Genomic DNA, 22,704 nt, shown 5'->3' with positions numbered 1-22,704 from the left:
TTCCCGCCGGTGCGGTACCTATTTATCTACTTGCACTTTTTGTCATGCTTTTGAACTGCTAGGTTGGCAGGAGCTGGGACCGACCAACAGGTGCTCACCCCGTCGCAGGGATTCGAACCGCCGACCTTCTGATCGGCAAGCCCAAGTCTCAGTGGTTTACACCACAGTGCCACCCGTGTCCCTATTATATTGTTACATTACTGAAATAGCATAAATTAATTTTAAACTACAGTATTAACAATTTTAAAAATAAGCTTCTTTCTTTGCTTTGTAATATTCAAATCTATCCATCCATACAATTCTACCTTTACATCTTGGATTTTATAAAATTCAGATCAGCCACTTGCACATCTGAAAAGCCTTTGGAACAAACTGTCTCCAGACTAACTATGAGCTATGTGTTTAAACAAAACACTAAGCAAAACTTTGGCTTACTGTGCAAAAACCTTGGTTTGTAGCAAAAAGACTATGGAGAAGCAAAGCAGTTCTTCTCTAGGAGTCCACTTACTCACATAGGCCTGCTAAACCGTGGTTTGGCTTAGTGTGACATGTATTCCCAGTCTTTAAGTCTTGCAATGATTACAGCTAAAGTTTCTTAACTTAAGACAGATAATTGGTCAGACATAAAATGGGCATGAAATTTGTATATTTATTCCTAATTTTCCTCTTCATATCTTTATATATTGTTTTAATGTACTTTGAAATATTGCCTTTGAGTTTCTGTTTCTGTAAAATGCAGAACAAATGTAGCTATTCCAAGTAACCAACTGATTTATACTGTTTTAGTGATATATGTGAGCCACTTTGAAGATCAAATTTGTGAATAGATGGGATATAAATTCCATAGCTCATTTGCGTGGAAATAATATTTTGCTGTGATCTAACAGCTGAATCTCACCAAGAAAGCATGTTTCTGGGAGTGGGAGTATTTGGAATGAAATTAAAAGCCTTTCTGTCAAAGAAGTTGAAGCGCGACTTTGAAATACGAGGGAAGGGGGGGAAAGGCTATCCTATTTTCAGCTCTCATGCCATATATGCAAATATCAGTAAGTGCTAATAATTATAGTCATCCATCATATATTTTATAAAATTCTGAGCTCATCGCAGATTCCACGAATGTTGAAACGTTTATGCAGTTGGGCACAATAATTGAAGGCATCTGAACGTTAGCAGGCCAAGATTAAAGTGTTCTAATGAAGTGCCAATGCGCTAATGGCATTCTAAAGAAATACATGTCTAAGGATATGTTAAAAGGGCAACTCGGTAGGCTGAATGTCCTTCTAAGGTTCTGCCAAGGAACAATGAAATAAAACACTTTTAAGCAGAGGCACTTTACCTTCAAGAAACTAGTCTATGTTAAACATAGTGCAATAGGTAGAAGACCACAATCAAAATTTCAAAATCTGAGAAAGGAGTTTGGAAGCCTACACAAACCCCTTTGTTAAAACAATTTTGATTGAAGGAAGGTATAACTTTCTCTAGCATAAAATGCCCTTAACAAGTCGGTATCCTTTCTGGTAAAATGAACTAACACTGTGGTCCTTTCCCCCAGCTTAGTTCCTTGAGGGCCGCCTGCCCCCCCCCCCCCAGTCTCAAATGATGGTGCAGTTTCGCCTGGGTGTTTCATCTTACAACCATTCTGTCCCTTGTCACTGCGTTTTTCTGCATCTATCTGTAACAGCCACAGCCAGAACTTGAATGCAGGCTCCCCTCACCAGGTATACTGCTTCACAAACTCAAAACAACACTTTCTTCCTCAATAGCCCACCATTCTCTTCTCCTTTCCTGGCCCAACTGCCCCCACCCACCGACTGTCACTTTCCATATGTTCCATATTCCCTTATAAGTGATTTCCAGGACTCCCCAGAACTGCCTAACTACGGTACCCCTGTTTTCCCTAGTCAACTTGCTGTATGAGGTATACAGTACTACATTGGGTTACATACACTTCAGGTTACATACGCTTCAGGTTACAGACTCTGCTAACCCAGAAATAGTACCTTGGGTTAAGAACTTTGCTTCAGGATGAGAACAGAAATCATGCTCCGGCGGCCCAGCGGCAGCAGGAGGCCCCATTGGCTAAAGTGGTGCTTCAGGTTAAGAATAGTTTCAGGTTAAGAACAAACCTCCAGAACAAATTAAGTACTTAACCTGAGGTAAAAAGATAAAGTGACCCCGACCATTAGGTCCAGTCGTGACCGACTCTGGGGTTGCGGCGCTCATCTTGCTTTATTGGCCGAGGGAGCCGGTGTACAGCTTCCGGGTCATGTGGCCAGCATGACTAAGCTGCTTCTGGCAAACCAGAGCAGCGCACAGAAACGCTGTTAACCTTCCTGCCGTAGCGGTACCTATTTATCTACTTGCACTTTGACGTGCTTTTGAAATTCTAGGTTGCCAGGAGCAGGGACTGAGCAACAGAAGCTCACCCCATCGCGGGGATTTGAACCGCCAACCTTCTGATCGGCAAGTCCTAGGCTCTGTGGTTTAACTCACAGCGCCACCCGCGTCCCAGTAACCCGAGGTACCACTGTATTAAAAACCAAAACAGAAGCATTTAAAAAAACCACTCATTTCAAAACCACATGAATATACACACATCATCTGCCACATAGCACCCCCTAAAGCTGCTCTAGGTTCCATCCCCGCAATCCTCTAGAGCAGATTTGTGGGCAGAGGAGAGGGCAGAAAAATTATATTGCAGAGCTACAAGTTGTTGCCTGAGCCTGAGATCTGACCTTTAAAAGCAAAAATGGTATGCAAGAGCCGAATCTGCTTGCTTTCCCCTATCTTAACTACCTGCAGCCCTTTATGCAAACACTTTTCTGTCATCTGGAGCCACTTTTGGTTTCAAGTCTTTGCAGATGTGCAAAGAGGGCAGTCAAACATCACAACTGATTTAGTAGTTAATGTGCTGGCTGTCAGGCTGTAAACCAGTTTTGAGGGAAATATTACTGAAGTACCAGTAACTTGGGAAGAGACACCTGCTGCTCTACTTTTAAAGAAAGGAGTTGATGAGAATTGGAATCCAACAGCATCTGGAAGGTTCCTCATTACTGTTCTTAACATACTAGCCCCTTTAAATTACTTAAACTTTGCCTAAACATCTCATTGGGTTTGGAGAGGTAGGGGATAAGTGATATAACAACTCCCAAGGATTTTTGAGATATGTGTGCAAGAATCACCATGGTCTGCTGATCAGAAACCAATCAGTTCCTCCAAATTGTCACACTAGCTTTATTTTTCCCTGATTTTTCTTCAGGCTTAGATTAGCCATTAAGTATAGACTATGGCAACAAATTTTAGTGTACAGTGGTACCTCGGGTTACATATGCTTCAGGTTACATATGCTTTAGGTTACAGACTCCGCTCCCCCAGAAATAGTACCTTGAGTTAAGAACTTTGCTTCAGGATGAGAACAGAAATCGTGCTCCAGCAGCGCGGCAGCAGCAGGAGGCCCCATTACCTGAAGTGGTGCTTCAGGTTAAGAACAGTTTCAGGTTAAGAACGGACCTCCTGAACGAATTAAGTACTTAACCCGAGGTACCACTGTAGTTATATATGTATGCCTGTCAGTAGACTAGGTTAGGGCCGGGCAGAAAAAAAGATATAAATCTTACGTTAGATCTCTGAGTGATTTGATTGGCAAGGGTTTTGGAGTCCAAAACAACAGCTGCACAAAATGATCCCTGTACCTGTCACTACCTTAAATTACATTACTGAAATGAGGTGTGATTAGAGTAATCAAAAGTGGACTTCTTTGTGGAAAGACTGGGATATTTGCCCATCTCTGAGTTAGGTGCTTATTCATCTCCCTAATGGGATTCTTTAAAACTTTTCAGAACTCAGATGCTGATGGCTATTGCCGTGTGTATGACCATATTTTAAAGCAGGCAAGAGGTATCTTCAAATCTGTTAACCAAAACAACAGGAAAATATCCTGTGTCTGGCTGCCTATGTGACCTCTTCTGTAAGCAGGACCAGAGGATAAATATTGCTACTCTTTCTGCAGCTATTGACTTCCATAAAGATAATTTGCTCGGAGCAGAAGACAATGATTACATATATGGTTCAGAAGAGGGCATTCTGGCCTTGGATCTGGTGCTATTCTTACCCTGGTTTCTGGACTGTAACCAGTTCTGTCTTTCTTTCCTTCCACTATTTCTTATGCAGCTGGTGTCCAACATCCTCATCTTCATCTGCACGAACATTGTAGGTGTGTGCACACACTATCCTGCTGAGGTGTCCCAGAGACAGGCATTTCAAGAGACCAGGGAATGCATTCAAGCTCGTCTACATTCTCAGAGAGAAAACCAGCAACAGGTAAAAGAAAAATGATGATGATAATACATTCAAGGATGAGGGGTTTTTTAGCTTGATTATCTTATTTTATTTTATATATTTTTGTGGTGAACAAATTTCCGGGCTTTTTGTGTGGCAATATAGGTCTTGCATAGGAAGAATACAGAATGTTCAAGTAATTCTGATTGAAGTTGTGATTTGATAGAGACCTGGCTTTTGCTGCCGTTTGTGGCTGCAGGAGAAAAGTTCCCAGGACTATGATGATCTCCAAGGTTCAGCTGTGATCGTTGCTCAGGCAAAGCCCAAGTCTGACCCAAAAAGCTTTAATATATCAGTCAGGTTAGGAGAAATCAGTAGGTGGTCTGTGGGGTGAGGGAGGTAACCATCATGAGCTGAGAAAATATCCTACTCCTGAGAACATTTTGATTTGTAGCACCGAGTAGTTTGCCAAAACTGTGTTCCTGGTTCCAGTCTTATCACAGAACTTTAGTTTACTTCATCAGCTTTAATTAGTAGCATTCTTCTGTAAGTACGGCTCATGATAGAGTGTCTGTGAGCAATCTAGTTAATTTGAGAGCATCTTTAAGATGCATGTAGGAAATTGTCAATAATCTAAAGAGGACTGATGATACATCTATAGACAGAAATTAAGTCTGATTCCACCCACATTGCATAGATGCATGTTTTGTTATCCTGTACCCAGCTGCCCAACTCCATCTAATGTAAATACAGAAAAGTAACTGGGGTTGCATCTAATCCTAGTCCTACTTAAAGTAGACCCATTGAAGTCAATGAACATGAATAATTTAGATTCATTAATTTCAATGGGTCCACTCTGAATAGAATTTAGTTGGCTACAAGCCTTTGGAATTCACTTTTAGAGACTCACCAGTATGCAATAATTACTTCTGAAACTGAGGTGTCAGTGATTCATATGTCACCTTTTGAACCCTTTTGGTTCTAATGTACACAATAAAGATTTTAGTGCTTTTTTAATATCCTGAGTAAAATGTGTTACTTTGCTATCTTTCTGCTCTGGTTGTTTTGGTCTCATATAGGGACTGAGAAAATGCACTACTGAGAATATGAAACTGGTGTTTTCCACAGCAAACGGTTAAAATGTGAAAGGCATCCATGCATGTTTATGCATCTTTAAACACATGTACTTTGGGCCCATAAAATTTCCCAGATGCACACTTTATGAACAATTGTAGTGTAGTGCAATGGAGAAGATTATCTTCATGCTTTTGTTGTAATGTGCAAAGTAGCAAAGTACACGAGTTTCCAGTAGCGAGATGGTGCTTCTTATATTATTTGGCCACAATTCCCTATCTAGCTCAGAGGCAGACTCAGAGTGAAAGATAATGTGGGTTTACTGGACTTCTTCATCGCCGAGGACACTAGTTCTTTCTTCACTGCCTCCAAGCCATAGGAGCCAGCAGTTGCAGAACAGGGCAATGGTCCTTAAAAGAATACACAGCACCTCAGGGATGACTGGACTAATAGGAGTCTTCAGAAGGCTTCAGCCTGTTGCTCAGACAACAGCCCTTCCTAAGTGAGTCCTAGCAAGCATTGGCTGGTGTGAGTTCTCCAGGGTGCTGACAAATTACCCAGCCCATAATCTGGCTGGATTTGACTGGACATGCCTTGCTGTGACCCTGCTTTTTAGAATATGGCTTCTTTCTTATCAGCGTTAACCTGGCCTCCACTGGGACTGTAAGCCAGAAGAAGGCAGGACAATGCCCATACATTTCAGTATCAGTAGAGAGTTCTGATCTTCAACCTTCACATTTGACACAAGAAATACAAAACTTGGATGCAAGTCACTTGTTGTCATTTCTTCATAGTTACTGAAGCCATAAACGTGTATTAGAAATTGGATTTGCAACAAATATATATATATTCATTTATAACAAATAAATGAAGCCAAATTTCATGAATGATATTTTTTCCTTTGGCCTACATAGGGCTCGTGGAATGGCCACAAACAATGCACAGTCAACATGCATTCTGTGCACCACCAACTCCGTTAAAACAGCTACCTTTTGATGTTGCTAACATTGGAGAGTCTAACTTCTATGAATGGGTGTTAAATTGGAACTGGAGAGAAATCTGATGGATTATGGCCTGCTTAATTACTGAGTGGAATAGGATCTTGGATAAAGGCTGGCTTTATGGAAAATATCCATGATTCTGCCCATTCACTGCAGAACTGATAGCTTCATTTTGTTTATATGAGATTAGAAGAGATGTGTGTTTGTGTTGTTAAATAGAGAGCAGGCATGTTAATTGGCTCATCTGTCTAACACCACAGGAGCGCCTCCTGCTCTCCGTACTTCCTCGCCATGTTGCCATGGAGATGAAAGCTGACATTAATGCCAAAAAAGAAGATATGATGTTTCATAAAATTTACATACAGAAGCATGACAATGTCAGGTAAGTGCAACGGTAAAGGTGTGGAATGAACACAGTAGCATGTTTTAAAAAGAAACGAAACTAAAGCAAACAATATGTATGTCTGAGAGGTAAGCATAAATGGAATTTCTTTGTTTGCCATTTTTAGCAGCAGAACCGCAAATCATAGATATATCTTTAAGGGAGGGAGGGAAACAAAATTCAAAGCAACTCCAAGCAGACTTCAGGCCTTGGTGTGAGTTTAAGGATGACTTCTTTTGCCTTTTCCTGCCTTTCCTTCCCTTCTACAAGGTTTGTATGTGAGAGTAGAGAGTGAGAGACTAATCTTTGCTGGTGTCACATGTAGGGAAAACCGTGCACATAGGAGGTAAAACAGATTTGATTTGTCTTTACGTCTTGTTGTTTAACCAGTATAGAAATAATTTGACGTTCTTATCCCAAATGTCCATGCAAAGCGAAGTTTCATTTTGAAAGTAATACAAATCAGTAACTTACCACTATGGATTTATCTGCCTATGTCATATGCTGAATAGACCTATTGAAATTAATGAACATAACTAATTTAAGTCATTTGGTTTCAAAGGGTGTACTCTTGAGTCAGATACAATCCTATGTCTTCTTCTTCTTCTTTTTTAAAGCCTTTTGAGTCCTAAGACTCATAGATTATTTGAAAAATACTCTAATAATATTTTCTAGCCTAGGCAGCAAGTGATTTCATGCACTGATAATCTGATTATCTTAATTTGCACTAAAACCTGTGTGTTTGCCTTTAAAATGACTTGGTCCCAGTGAGTCAAATTAAACCAGTGCACCAATACTCAAACTATTTAAGCAGAAATTCTTGGACTGACTTAATTAATCTTATCAAATTAATTGAAAATTAATCAGCTGAAATCAAAGCAGTACAGCATAACTGATCTATGCATTTCAATCTGTGCTCTTTAATTAGAAGAAACCTGCCTTAATTGGCCTTGTTGACTCCAGCATTATATACATTTGACACTTTTCTGTGGCATTTGAAATGAGACTTTCAAGATCAGAGTCTCCATCCAGCAACCTCACTGGATTTTAACCTTATTTATTAATGCCATCTAAACAAACAACTAGTTTTAGAAGGAGGCCAATTTGCTGAGATGAAGGGAGAACAATTAAAGATGAGAGAATGGTCACAAGGTGGAGGAGGTTTGAAAAAAGATAGCTGAGAAAGGGAACATAATTAAGTATGTGTGTCTTAAGATAAACAGATGAAAATGTTTGCTGTATTTAGCTAATTGTGCCAACACATAAAATTGCGAGTTTTATAGTATCCTGCTTTCACATGGTTTTCTTATCTGAGTTCACATTGATAATTGCTGACTTGTAAGTAGCCATTTTCCTGGTGTCTAAGTTTTTTTCTCCCTCTGCCCCTCTCAAGACGTCAAAACGTCACAAATAACTAAATCAGGCTATTAAAAATTTCCTGAGCCAGTAATTTCTGTGGCCTTCATTACAAGGATAGGTGTACATAGGAGACTTGTAAAAATATCAGTTTGTCTAATAGAAACAAAATTGTTGTTGTTATTGTTTTATTTGTACCCAAGGATAGGTGTACATAGGAGACTTGTAAAAATATCAGTTTGTCTAATAGAAACAAAATTGTTGTTGTTATTGTTTTATTTGTACCCCGCTCATCTGACTGGGTTGCCCAAGCCACTCTGGGCAAATATAAATATATAAGCAATAGCCCTAGACGCATAGTTATCCTAGTTATGTTTGGGATGTCCAGTTTGCCTTTAATAAAAACAAGGCTCTAGACTTGTAATCAGAAAACAGGTTAGACATGTTTGGGTAGTCACTAGCAACAGTTCAGAAACCAGATATGGACCTAGGCAAATGTTGAGAGGCCAAGTCCATCTAGTTCCAATACCAATATCTGACCTGCCTGTCATCATTATCATTTCTTTGAAACTCAGCGTCTTGGTTGCACAACAAATGGCCCAACCTAGGTTGTTATACTACTGGAGTCAGCCTCTCTGTGGTGAGTGATCCTGGTCCATGACATGTATAGGACTTACTGCATGGAAGTTGGATAATTTCACACTGAACTCCACAGTCCTGCTCCATATTTTTTTATGGAGAGCTATAGTGACAACTAAGATCTGTGCAGTAAGTGGGGCTTTAAATAACAAAACAACAACAACAACAACATGTCACACAGAAAGAGGAGGCAGTTTTCAGAAGTATCCACTGATAGACACTATGACCTGTTCTCTGGCCATTGCGTATCTGAAGTTGTATTGGCAATGTGTGGTGAATAGGAACAGATAGGGAGTAGGGGAAGCAACTGAGCAGGTAACAACAACAAACAATTAATGACTAGAAAGATTCAGCACTAGCTCCCCCCTCCCCCAAGAACAAAAGTAGCCCTACTTTTTTCTTTTTTGAGTTTGTAAATTTTATTTTCAGTTTTTGAAAATTTACAAATATACACCTCACAATCACATATTTCCAATACATATTAGACTTCCATCCCCCCTTTTCTGGTTTCTTATCTTATTTAAATTTTTAACACTGCATTTTCCACTTTGCTCCATTTTTAAATTATTCTACAGTTAATCTTGATAATACTCTTAACTTCTTGATTTAAGTTAACTCTACTTACTAATGCACTTACTTGCATGCCACGATTTTTGAAATATATCACAAATGTTCCCCACTCTTTAGTAAATTAGCTTTCCTCTTGGTTTCTTACCACACCTGTTAATTTTGCCATTTCGACATAATCCATCAATTTAATCAGCCATTCTTCCTTGGTTGGAACAGCATCCTCTTTCCATCTCCGAGCAAATACCATTCTGGCTGTGGTTGTAGCATACACAAATTTCTAAGGTCCTTCGGAATTTCTGTATTAACTATCCCTAAAGGAAAAGCTTCTGGTTTTAAAAGTAGCCCTACTTCAGCCTGATATAAACGTATACAGTATCTCTCTGGTTGCTTCAAATCCACCTTAAAGGTTGCTCAGCTAATGAACACTGATCTGGGTGCAGTCACCTTTCATGTATGGTGGTCCTCCAGGGACTGAACAAACCTATTTTTTCTGTCTTCTAGGACTGCAAAATAGCAGGCTTGTTAGCTATTAGGTCGCTTACAGTCGATGCTTGGGGCATTGCCTTTGGCTTATTACACATTGTGTAATAATTGTGAAGGCTTGTCCTAAATGCATGCTTCAGCAAGGCCAAGCTTTTGTACCTAAAATATACTTTGAGCAATCACTTATTTCTGGTTCCATACCTTCACCTGCAATTTTCTATGCAGTGTTACCTCGGGTTACATACGCTTCAGGTTACACACTCCGCTAACCCAGAAATAGTGCTTCAGGTTAAGAGCTTTGCTTCAGGATAAGAACAGAAATTGTGCTCCGGCGGCGCAGCAGCAGCAGGAGGCCCCATTAGCTAAAGTGGTGCTTCAGGTTAAGTACAGACCTCCAGAACGAATTAAGTACTTAACCCGAGGTACCACTGTAATTAGCTCCATGTTCTCTAATGCATACATGTAGGTTCTTTGCACTTACAAGCTGTACACAGGGACTAGCTCCATATGCACACTAGGTCCTCTGAGCTGGCCTGCTTAATCCACCTTTTTCACGCAGTACATAGTTAATCAGTAGAACTCACTTCCACAGGAGGGTGTGCTGGTCATCAACCTAGATGGCTTTAGAAGTGGATTTGACCAATTCATGGGGGAGCAGGCTACTGATAGCTACCAGCCATGATGGCTACGCTCTGCTTCCACAGTTGGAGACAACTATGTACCTGAATACTAGTTGCTGGAAAATCCAGGAGGGGAGAGCACTCTTGTGCTCAGCTGCTGCTTGTGGGCTTCCATTTGAGACACCTGGTTGGCCATTGTGAGAACCAGATGGTGAACTAGATGTGTGGCCTGATCCAGCGGGCTGTTCTCATGCTCTTATGATCTCTTCGTACTCTGCTGGTGCTCCATAAATGCTAGCTGGTGCTTTGGGCTGGCAGAAGGTGGGCGCCTCAGTTGAACAGGGTTTTGTGTCTCATCTAGAGATGTCTCTTGGGGAAAGATCCCTGCAAATTTTTCTGGTGGTGGTGGGAATGGGACCAGGAGGTGGCATTGGTTAAGTTACACAGCAGAGAGCAACCAGAAGACAACGGCTCCCTGTGACCTTGGCTGGTTTAGAAACCATGTCATGCAAGGGAAACATCAGGTTGGGAAAGTCCTGTATTCTTACGCATCTGTGAAAGCCACAGATCCACGTGTGCACACAAAAAAGGGCACCCTCTCCAACCTCTCCAGTTGTAATGCACACATCTCTCGGCTAATCCATCTCTGAAGCATCTGCGGAACACCAGTCACATCTGGCAAAGCACACAAATGCTCTAGTTAATCCAGGGTGTGTGCAAGGAGCAGTTCTGGACACCTAAGTTTTTTCTCATATGACAAGTGGATACCAGGGAACAGTCTAGAGGTTCAGCTAGGCCCATCACTGCTTACCTTTCAGCAGGCAGCTTCAACTTACCCTTTTTCAGCGTGCATTTTTTGCTGTTGTCTTTTACACTGGGTCTCTGACTGCTAATGTTTCAAGATTGTGGTTTTTACTGTTGATGATTTTGGCTTTATTGTTTCTAATTTTGTTGTTTCTAATTTATTAGCTAGCTTGAGTATAATTTTATAAAAATAGAGAGATAGAAACATTGAACATAGATGCATAAAATAAAACTCAGGAATGTGGCAATGAGAATTACAGCTCTAGGGGTAATTTACCCAGGATTTCCTGTCATGCCTGCTCATAAAATATTTTAATCTAGTTGCTGTTACAGTGTTGCGTAAGTAGAAGTTAGTGATGATGTGAAATCTATCTCAGGCTCATATAGTCACTCGTGATGTGAATTATGACTATACAGTATATTGACATTTCATGGGGAAGCAAACATTCCCACTCTCAGAAAGTTAAAATGTGAGAAACTGCTTTAACACAAAAACAGTCTTGCAGCAGAAATTGATCTTTGCCTACATCTGTTTGTGAAAAATAATGGTCACTGTCAAAAAAATTAAAATGGGATTTCCAGGAGCTCTCAATTCACTTTTTTAAGTAAATAACACAAACTGCACTGTTAAAGCAGCCCTTTTTTCCATCTTGGACTAGTTTATAGCAGACATAAAAGCACTAAGATATGCATAGATTGTTTTTACCTCGTGGTTTTCAAATGGTATCCCATTGCCACAATAACCCCCTAATGGTATCTGGAATTTGCCAAATATAGTCATCCTGGTACTATAAAAAGAGGTGTCAAGCTCAAGAACAAAAATTGCTCACCATTTATATGCCACTAAATTTTTCTCACCAACGTGTTATTTTTAGAGGTTGTACCCAGATGCAATGAGAATGACAATTTCTGTTAAGTGTTGTGAAATATACTTTGATTAAGGAGAAGCAGTTGTTGTCACTGTCAGTTAATTAGAATGGCTTGGAAGGTGGAAGTTAAACCAGCATTTGCTGGAATACAGCAGTGGACTTGTCAGCTCTGTAAATAAAATACATGTTTAGCTTTCTAATGTGGTTTGCTTAATGTACCAAAACATACCAATTTGTTGCTTCATTTATCGCTGTTTAAATACTTTTAACAATGTAGTAGTAAGCAGTGCAATCTGCTTCAGAATCAGTTTTTCTGGCTTCCAACCATAGTTTTGTTTTTGTTTTTTGTTAAATCATTTTTATTAATTTTCCAATAAAAAAAATCCAATTAACATATCAAATCATAATCCAATTAAAATAAAAAACTAAAATTAAAAAAGACCATGGTTTTTGACTTATATTCTTAATGCAGGTATAGGGCGGTATAGAAATTTAATAAATAATAGTAATAATAAAGTCTGTCTGTAGAATGGTTTTTATTAAATTTGTGTGTAATTATACTGGGTGTCCTTTGTTAAAGATTAATAAAGTTTGAGCGTGGGGGGGGGGGAGTGTTACTTGTATACCATATCTAAAGTGTCAGTAAGGTAAAGGTAAAGGAACCCTTGACCGATAGGTCCAGTCGTGACCGACTCTGGGGTTGCGGCGCTCATCTCGCTTTATTGGGGCCGGCGTACAGCGAACCAGAGCAGCACACGGAAACGCCGTTTACCTTCCCGCTGGAGCAGTACCTATTTATCTACTTGCACTTTGATGTGCTTTCGAACTGCTAGGTTGTCAGTATAAAACAGCAATAAAACAAAAATGTGTACTAGCCAAACACAGTCCATGACAACATTAAAAACTTAAAAAGAGTAGACAGTAAAACATAAAAACGGCATTGAAGACTTAAAGAACCAAAAGGTCTTCACATCTGACCCAAGCAGTAAAAGAGTTGCTACTGCTAGGGATGGACAAATCTATCCATTTTGGTTTCTCTCTTTCCCCCTATTTTAAGTTCAGTTCACCATGTTTCACCATCAGTTTGCATTTTTTTTAAAAAAAATTCTCAGCATTTCTTTAACATTTTCAGCATTTTCATGCATGTTTCTCCTAATCTACACACTTTTGTATGCAACTTTTCATAATAGAATGCTGTTTTGTACATTATTTTCAATAACAGATGCACTTTTATCCACTGCTCTACCCAAGATACAAATTTTGTGCACCTTATTTGGTGAGACAAATGCATAGCAAAATTTGGAGAAGTGTCTTGTTTGGAGAAGTACAAATGAGGTAGGTTCACATTAAAATGCAGACTAAACCAAATTCCCTCCATCCCTAGGTACCACTGATTACATTTGCTTGATAATGGTGCTCTATTGCTGAGGGCTCTCCCAAATATCCTGTCTGTTGGCCATTCATTCTAGGCTAGGCTCATTCATGGCTAGGCTCTCTCTGGTCTTGATTAAGCAATTATTCTGATTCCATTGCTGGGAGGTTATACAACAATGATAATTCATCCCAATTGGCTTACTGAGTATTTATATATCTTCTGTTGACCATTCATTCATTCCATCCTTTTCAGTACAGTTCCCCATAATAGCAAATAAAAAATCAGTTTTTTTAGAGCAGTTGTTTTGTAGCACTAGGGTGACAGAATGATTTAAAGTTAAAGGGAATTATTTCCCAGCAAGGCAGGTGCCTTAACATTTTTCGGATGGTGATAATTGTTTGGAAGCTTCCTGATAAGCCTGGAAGTACAGCGGTGGCCTCACACTTGCTGTAGCCTGCTTATTACTCATTGCTTGAATCACTGGCCACGCTCCTTATTTCCCCAGATAGAGGGATACAATCTTTCATGCTAAAACCAGACTGTGAAAAAGGTACCCGCACCTAGCAGCAGTCATTACAATAAATTGAAACCAGCTTCAAAGGTATATTATAGCAGAATGAGCAGCTACCGGGTATCAAAGGAAACACTTTCAAAGTAGTGCTGGTGCCAGATTACTCCCTCCTGGAGATATGTGACATTATAGAAAGCACTTATAAGAACAAACACTATTTGTTAAATCATCAAATGTCCTTCAAATCCAGAACTGCACACTATTCATCATTTTACAATAGAAAGACATTGTGACCTGACATCTGGAAAGGGTGTCCATTGATGGCACTTGCAGTAGGTGAGGTGGAAGAATGCTTTGCCTAAGAGCGTGCTTTGTTGCTTCAAATATAGACATTTCACAGCCCCACCAAGGAAATGAGGCTCTGCTGTGCCTTTGTTGTCAACAGGGAGCATAAAACTTGTGCTCCAATTGAGACTGGATGGGGCTGTCTGGCCTTCAAAACCAGAAGAACATACCAACTGTTGTACTCGGCCCACCAGAACCGCTTTCACACTGAGTACATATTCAGCAAGAACAGCTTCTTTTATGAATTTTCTGCTTGATTGTTCAGTGTGGCTGCTTGAGAATTGAGCTCAGTTGGTGGTGACCAATGTTGTGATGCATTTATTTGAAATGCATGTGCTGTGTTTTCAACATGGGATCAAAATGGCTCACTAGAGAGAAAGATTAAAAACTACATTAATAATATAATTTTTAGAAAGATAAACTAAATGGCTATATGGACTGATTGAGGCAGATATTATCTGGTTAAAAATATCCCAGTGGCATTCCATTGTGTCAAAAGCTGCTATGGGGCCAGTATATTGACTATTAATGCACATTGACTAATAATCACTTATTTCACATTCAAGCACCTTTAACTAAAACTAATTCATCCAAGAAGATGGATGGTTTTTCTTTGGGATGCTTCCACACTAGCGTACTATTCTGGAATTGCCATTTTTTGTTCCTTCTTTACTGCTTTCTCTTCTTTTTGCCAATCTAATTTAGGCAGTGTGTGTGTGTGTGTGTGTGTGTGTGTGTGTGTGTGTGTTGTAAATAAATAAATGTGCTCAGTGCTTTTTTTCAGGGGGCACTCAAGGGTATGCAGTACCGGCACCTCTTTTGTTGCTGTTGTTATAAAGTGTTGCACTTACTGTAAGAACTTCACAGCATCTGTTTTTCTAGGGGGGAAAGCACTGCATGTGCTTACGTGCAAATAATTATGTGCAAACAATATTCATTGTTATTACACTGTTATACGAATAAACAGTTGAATGCACTGATTAGAAAACTGCCTCTTAGGATTCTATGTAAATGTAGGGGGGAAACTGCCTGATTTGTTCATTTGGTGTTGTGTGGAATCATAAAGTTCAAATAGGAATTCATGCTGTGCAGACTCTTCAAGCATCTCTATCTTACAGATCATTAACAGAAAGTATGCTGAGAACCTTGGTGGTGCTTTTAATTTCATTAGCTGTGAAGGGCAACTAAAATATTAATAGAAAAATTGCAGTTAACAGAAGAATTGCCAAGATAGTAGTTCTGCAGCAATGGTCAGCATTTTGGTCTTTCCCAGCATCTTGTTGAAGCTACCGTTGCTGGGAAAGACAGCTGGCCTCAGAGCCCCTGAGAAAGAAAGAGCTATAAACTCCAGATCAGAAATAACTACTTTGATAATATTTTCTACTTGAAAGATGGCTCCAGTTGAGAGACTGTGTGAACATTTATGCCTGTTACAAAGTTGTGAATAGAAACCAGACAACTAACCACATCTTGACTTTGAGCACTTCCTTGGAGTATTGGGCTAAATCATTCATTCCCAACCTGGTGCCCTCTGGGTGTTTTGGACTACAAATCCCATCAGCTACTTGGAGCGTAACCAGTGTTCAAGGGTGAGGGGAACTGTAATCCAAGACCCCTGGAGGGTACCAAGTTGAGGAAGGCTGGGCTGAACTTCCTGCAGCCAATCAGAAGCCGCACTTTGGTTTCTGAACGTTTTGGAAGTCCAATGGACTTCTGAAACGGATTCCGTTCGACTTCCAAGGTACGACTGTACAAATCAGTTGGAACTCCAAGTGATTATTTAATACAGCTCCTGGTATATAGACTGCAATAGCTAAATCAAAACTGATTTAGTTCACTACTTCCACCATAGACAATTTACATATATTAAAAGAAAGGGGGGAGAACATGAGTATAAACATCCCCATTTGCTTGTTTTTCATCGCTCAACTATTGCTTATTATTCTCTGAAAAACTCACTGAGTTAAAACAGCTTAACTTTAAAAGAATAGAATAGAATAGAATAGAATAGAATAGAATAGAATAGAATAGAATAGAATAGATACACATTTTTAAAAGTATTATACGTGAATATACCATAAGCACAAATGTCTCTAATAAGCATTAATGTACTAGGTTGCGAAATACACAAGTTGACCCTAGTGCTTCTGCTAACTAGGGTTGACAGCTTACTAAAATAATGTTTAGAGATGCATTTTAATTGTGATGATGCATGCCTTCAGATAGTTCAGGCAACCTACTTTGGAACCCTGACCAGTTCTTAAAAGTCGTTTTCAACTACATAGAATAGATTTTTTTTTTGAAAAAAAACTGCTGACATATTAAGACCAGGAATAAGAAAGTTGTACAATGCTTCCGGAGCACTCTGCTTCTTAGCCAAGGCTTGAATTTTGTTGTTCTGTGGCACTATAAATAAAGATATTAGCATCAGTATGTAAATAGGCTTCTATTTTTGTTCAGTGCATTGTTTAGGAAAACTAGGCCAGTTATTCAGCACGAAATGTTTGCTGTGCAGCACTGAGCCTTACCCGTTTTTTCCAGCCACTGTAGGCTTCTTGCTTTTCTGCAAGATATCTCAATTGTGCTTTATTTAAAATGGGGCTGGCTGTGGTAGGCAAATCCAGATTTCCGGAGACTTTGATGATCCTTTGAAACAAAGAACCGGCTCTTCTTAACTGAACTTTTGTGAAGCCCAGGGTGGTCCAGTCAGTCAGTGCTTGACAGTGCTGTTTGCTCAAACGCCAAAAGCAAGTCTTTACCGCTTATTTTCAGTCTTTAGTCTGTAAAAGGCAAATAATAAGACTTGGCCAGCAGGGGTCTTGCAAAGAGGAACAAGAGCTTAACTGATAAATGACAACGTTTAAAATATTGTGATAGAGAGGTGACACACTTGAGCTGGCCTTCTGGGTTGATACAAAAATCTCTTTGTTTGGAAACATTAGAACACTATCATTACGTCAGGAATGGGCCCAGAGACTTCTTAGAAGGCAATTCATGCAGTTCTGCTCTTTCAGTTAGGAGGGTATGGCCATGTAAGTTGCTTGTGTGTAGGGTGCCAATGTGTCCTACACTACAGAGGACGGCCTTTTATTTGAAGAGCTGTCCATTCCAAGTCCAGTTCAAAGATAAAGATCCACATGAAGGGCTAGCAAAGCCCAGAAGTTGCCCAACATCTGTTACAGTAAAGGTAAAGGTAAAGGTACCCCTGCCCATATGGGCCAGTTGTGTCCGACTCTAGGGTTGTGTGCTCATCTCACTTAAGAGGCCGGGAGCCAGCGCTGTTCGGAGACACTTCCGGTCACGTGGCCAGCGTGACGAAGCTGCTCTGGCAAGCCAGCACCAGTGCAGCACACGGAAACGCCATTGACCTTCCCGCTATAAAGCGGTACCTATTTATCTACTTGCACTTAGGGGTGCTTTCGAACTGCTAGGTGGGCAGGAGCTGGGACCGAAAGACGGGAGCTCACCCTGCCGCGGGGATTCGAACCGCCGACCATACGATCGGCAAGTCCTAGGCACTGAGGTTTTACCCACAGCGCCACCCTCGTCCCTCTGTTACAGTAGAACCTGGCAAAATGAACAGGCATAAAAGTCACCTGATTGTAGTCTGCTCCCCATTGTGGTGATATATACTGTATTTCTATTTAAAGAACAGCATTCCCCCCCTAAATTTGCACCTATACGTATAAATTAGCTTTTAGAATTTTAAAGCAAATCTCTGTCCTCTTTTGTCCACACACACAGCATTACCAAAAAAGAGAACACCTAGGAAGTTGTGTTGGCGTTTCACTGAGCTCCTTAAAGGAAAAGTGACATATAACTGGAATAAAGGAAGGAAGGAAGGAAGGAAGACAGGCAGGCAGGCAGGCAGGTGGTGGTGGTGGTGTGTGTGTGTGTGTGTAAATTATTGTGTTACAGTGCAGTCATAACCCTATCTACTGGGGCTTGCTATTGAATTCAGCTTGAGATTTCATAACAAGTAATGAAGAAACAGTAAACGGAACTCCTAGACCCACTCTATAAGGTACAAAAATAACTTTTTCATGAATTTAAATCATAATGTCCAGCTCATCAATGTGAGATGTATAGATGCTCTATTTATATACTGTTTATATGTGTGTGGGGGTGCAGGCGTGTGACCAGATCAGCAGAAAGTTGCCTTTTTGTTTTGGAAAGCACAGTGGGAAACCAGAACTAGGAAAGACATTATATAAAGCTAGTTTTATTCTTTCGCTCAGTAACATTGTGTTGAACTAAATTGTTCCATCGATATCCAGCTGTCTTGTCATTGTGATGGGAACACTAAGGACCTCAGTGATGACAAATAGTGTTTGTGTATCTTCTCCTTTTATATAACTTCAGGTCTTTCACTTGCACTCAAAGGACTATTTTCAGATCTGCTTTTATATAGTTTATTTTCTTTAAGATTTCTGGCTTCCTAAGTGGTCATTTGATTTCATGAAGAAACAATCCAGCATTTTATCTTTATTTTCTGGTATAGCTTTTATTTATCTTCCTGGGTCTGCAAATTTAACACCAGCAGGTAGCTTTCCAAGCACAAGTTAGTAGAAGAAGTGATTCCCCTAAATTATCCATTATTCTCTGAAAGGCCACCATAAGGTATCTTTAACAGAACTATGCTGTGCTTAGTTTAAGCTTCTGTAAGTTTCTCCCAAACCATTCAGTGATTTTCTGGTAACGTTTTGCTAACTGTAGCTACAATTATTTATTGTATGCAATAAAGTTGGAGATCAAAAGTTGTTTAGAAGAATGGGATTTTCCTGAGACTGAAAAATTAGCACTAAATAATAACTAGTTCTTCTAAACATAATTCCTTGTAACTTCATTGATAGTTTTCTAATTATTTTGCTAATGTAAATTAAATTTTATGTGACTGAGGTGTCTAAGCCAGGGGTCAGCAAACTTTTTCAGCAAGGGGCTGGTCCACTGTCCCTCAGACCTTGTGGGGGGCCAGACTATATTTTTTTGGGGGGAAGGAACGAATTCCTATGCCCCTCAAATAACCCAGAGATCCATTTTAAATAAAAGCACACATTCTACTCATGTAAAAACACGCTGATTCCCAGGCCATCCATGGGCCAGATTTAGAAGGCGATTGGGCCGAAGCCAGCCCCCGGGCCTTAGTTTGCCTACCCATGGTCTAGGCACTGCCATAAGAAAATATATATCGGCTTTTTTTCTTATGGCATTGGAAATTTTTAAGCAGGTATTGGATGGTCATCTGTCACAGATGCTTTAGTTGAGATTTCTGCATTGCAGGGGGTTGGACTAGATGACCCTCAGAATCCCTTTCACCTCTACAAATCTATGATTCCCTAGTATGGAATTTGCCTTTTTTCATTCCTGTCGTACACTGGGTTGACAACTTATTCAAGCTATCTACTGTGACCCCAGAGGGGACGCGGGTGGCGCTGTGGGTAAAACCTCAGCGCCTAGGACTTGCCGATCGCATGGTCGGCGGTTTGAATCCCCGCGGCGGGGTGAGCTCCCATCGTTCAGTCCCAGCTCCTGCCCACCTAGCAGTTCGAAAGCATCCTTAAGTGCAAGTAGATAAATAGGTACTGCTTTATAGCGGGAAGGTAAACGGGTTTCCGTGTGCTGCTCTGGTGCCGGTTCGCCAGAGCAGCTTCGTCACGCTGGCCACGTGACCCGGAAGTGTCTGCGGACAGCGCTGGCTACCGGCCTCTAGAGTGAGATGAGCGCACAACCCTAGAGTCTGTCAAGACTGGCCCGTACAGGCAGGGGTACCTTTACCTTACTGTGACCCCAAGGCCTCATTCCTAGTGTGTCATCCTCAGATCAGACCCCATAAGCATATATGTGAAATTAAGATTGAGTGGGACCAGATAGACCTCAGGATCCCTTCCAACACTACAATTCTATGATTCTGTTAATTCTGTGAAGTGCAACTGCTATATTTATTTTACAAGGTTAGAATCATACAGTTAAAATAGAAAGGCTTTTTCTAAAGAGTGGTATTCTTTTTGTGAGTATTCATTGTCATGATACTTAAATGGGTACATTTGAAATTTCAGTTAGCCGAGGCAGATGAAATTTGTACTCATGATCCATCAGGCAGAAGCAAGAAACTTCTAGCTCAGTTTGTGGAGGCAAAGTCATAAGCTGGTGTAGTTATTTTGCACATGAACTTCCTTGTGATATGTCAACATGGATATCTTGGGAGGTGGTGGAATCCTGGGCCAAAGAGTACTACTCTTCCTTTCCACAAATAACTTTTCTCCCAGAGAGGAATTTTGCACACTCACATATTTTCTGCAGAAAATCTGTAGGTGAATTCCAATGGAAGACAACTAAAGCAAATCAGTTTTACTGTGTCAACATATAAATAGACCATTTTATTTTATAGTCATATGCAAGGTCAGATCATTCTTGGAAAATCTCTAAAGCTATCACCTGCTGTCTGTCTGGATGCTGCTGAAGCATGCTTGTTTTAGTGTACTGCAATTTCTGTGATGTGCCATGGAAAAAAATTATATACCCATTATTATGGAACTGTTCTGGTATTAGAAATATTTTTTCCCCCTGAAGTCCATGTTTCAGATCTCATTTCAACCACACATTGGTCTTAAGGCAAGCCACTGTTTCTCAACCTCAGCAACAGGGCTCAGCAGTACTGATCGGCTTTAGAAGATGCCACTAATTAAGTGGACTCTAGCCCACTAAAGCTTAAGCTGTAATTAACTGGTTACTCTTTAAGGTGCTATGAGTTAAGTACTCCAAACACTCTAAAATGCTCTTTGAATAATTGGTGCCTGTTTCCACCCTGTACCTTTTCTCTTGTGTGTTGTGTCTTTTCAATTGCAAGCCCGCATAATTGTATGAAAGCCACTCTGAGAGCCTTTTTGGCTGAAGAGCAAGGGTACAAATGCTCTAGATAAGATCAGAAAATAAATAAAGATTGAAATGTAAAATGGAGTGAGCTAGTCTTGACCCATTCTTGGCTTTAATCAGATCAATAAATAATTACATTAGTGTTTTCTTTGGCTATCACTCATAGCCGAGTAATATTGTCTTCCATGAACATGATCTTCACTTACAGTGAGTCCGTAAGTGACTATGGAGGCCAATTCTGGATCCACACGTCCTTCCACATAGAAAACATAGGTTTCCAAACAGAAGTTGATCATGTGAGGGTTTACCAAACTCTTAGCATGTTTCTCCCTTTCGTCCTGAGTTTGAGCATCTTCAAAGTCCATGACACTTTTGGTAAAGGCTGTTCTCCAACTGAGTGCTCACAGGCCAGTGTTTCCTAATTGTCGGTGTTTATACTACATTTTTAAAGATTTGCCTTGAGAGAGTCTTTAAACCTCTTTTGTTGACTACCAGCATTATGCTTTTCATTTTTAATTTCGGAATAATAGTTCCTTTGGAAGACAGTATTCAGGCATCGAACAACATGACTAGTCCAACGAAGTTGAAGTTGAAGAATCATTGCTTCAACACTGGTCATCTTTACTTCTTCCTGTACACTGGCATTAGTTCACCTGTATTCCCAAGTGATATGTAACAAATTTTGGAGTCACCATTGATGGAATCTTTTGAGGAGTTGGAGATGGCATGGTCCATTTTTCACAAGCATACAGTAAGGTTGGTAGTACAATAGCTTTGTAAAGAAGAATTTTGGTTTCCCCGCGAATGTCCTGGTCCTCAAACACTCTGTACTTCAATCAGGAAAAAGCTGCACTCGTAGAGCTTAGGTGATGCTGGATTTCAGCATCAATGTCAGCCCTTGTGGAAAGATAACTGCCCAGGTAGGAGAAGTGATCGACACTTTCCAACGTTACACCATTGCGTTAGATTTGTGGCGCTGCAGAGGGGTTGTTTTGTGCTAGCTGGTGCATCACTTTGGTTTTTTGGATGTTCTGCAATAGGCTAAGCTTTTCGTATGCTTCTGCGAATATATTTAGGATGGTTTGGAGGTCATCCTCTGAGTGTGTACACACTACGTTGTCATCAGCATACTGAAGCTCTATGACAAAAGTTATGGTAACCTTTTTCTTTACTTTCAGCCTGCTCAGATTAAAGAGCTTTCCATCTGTTCAAAGAATGATTTCTACTCCAGTAGGGAGTTTCCCTTCGACAAAGTGTAGGATCATGGTGATGAATATAATAGAGCTGGGGCAATAACACAACCCTGTTTAGCACCTGATTCCACTGTGAATAGTTCACTTTGAGAGTCATTGTTATCTGCAATTGTTGCTGTCATATCATGGAGGAGCCAAAGGATGTTCACAAATTTATCTGGGCAGCCGATTTTCAGAAGGACAGTCCCCAGGGCATTATGATTTACAGTGTTTTGTTTTTTTTAATAAGATATTTATTGAGATTTTCAAAGTGTTACAAAATAAAATAAAA

General features: G+C 40.2%; 1 protein-coding gene across 4 annotated transcripts in view; it reads left to right on the top strand.

Moving 5' to 3' along the window:
• ADCY5 (adenylate cyclase 5) overlaps positions 1 to 22,704 on the top strand; it is a 191,735-nt gene that overhangs the window by 106,447 nt on the left and 62,584 nt on the right. For all 4 annotated transcript variants that reach the window (XM_083488660.1, XM_083488662.1, XM_083488661.1 and 1 more), the window contains 2 exons: positions 4,171 to 4,320; positions 6,614 to 6,735. In XM_083488660.1, the coding sequence (XP_083344786.1) occupies positions 4,171 to 4,320; positions 6,614 to 6,735 (272 nt within the window). The remainder of the gene's footprint in view (positions 1 to 4,170; positions 4,321 to 6,613; positions 6,736 to 22,704) is intronic.

This window comes from Podarcis liolepis, assembly GCF_965112155.1.
Source record: "Podarcis liolepis genome assembly, chromosome: 1".
Classification (NCBI taxonomy): domain Eukaryota; kingdom Metazoa; phylum Chordata; class Lepidosauria; order Squamata; family Lacertidae; genus Podarcis; species Podarcis liolepis.
Note: the sequence above shows the minus strand (reverse complement) of the source record. Positions and strands in the feature narration are given on the sequence as shown.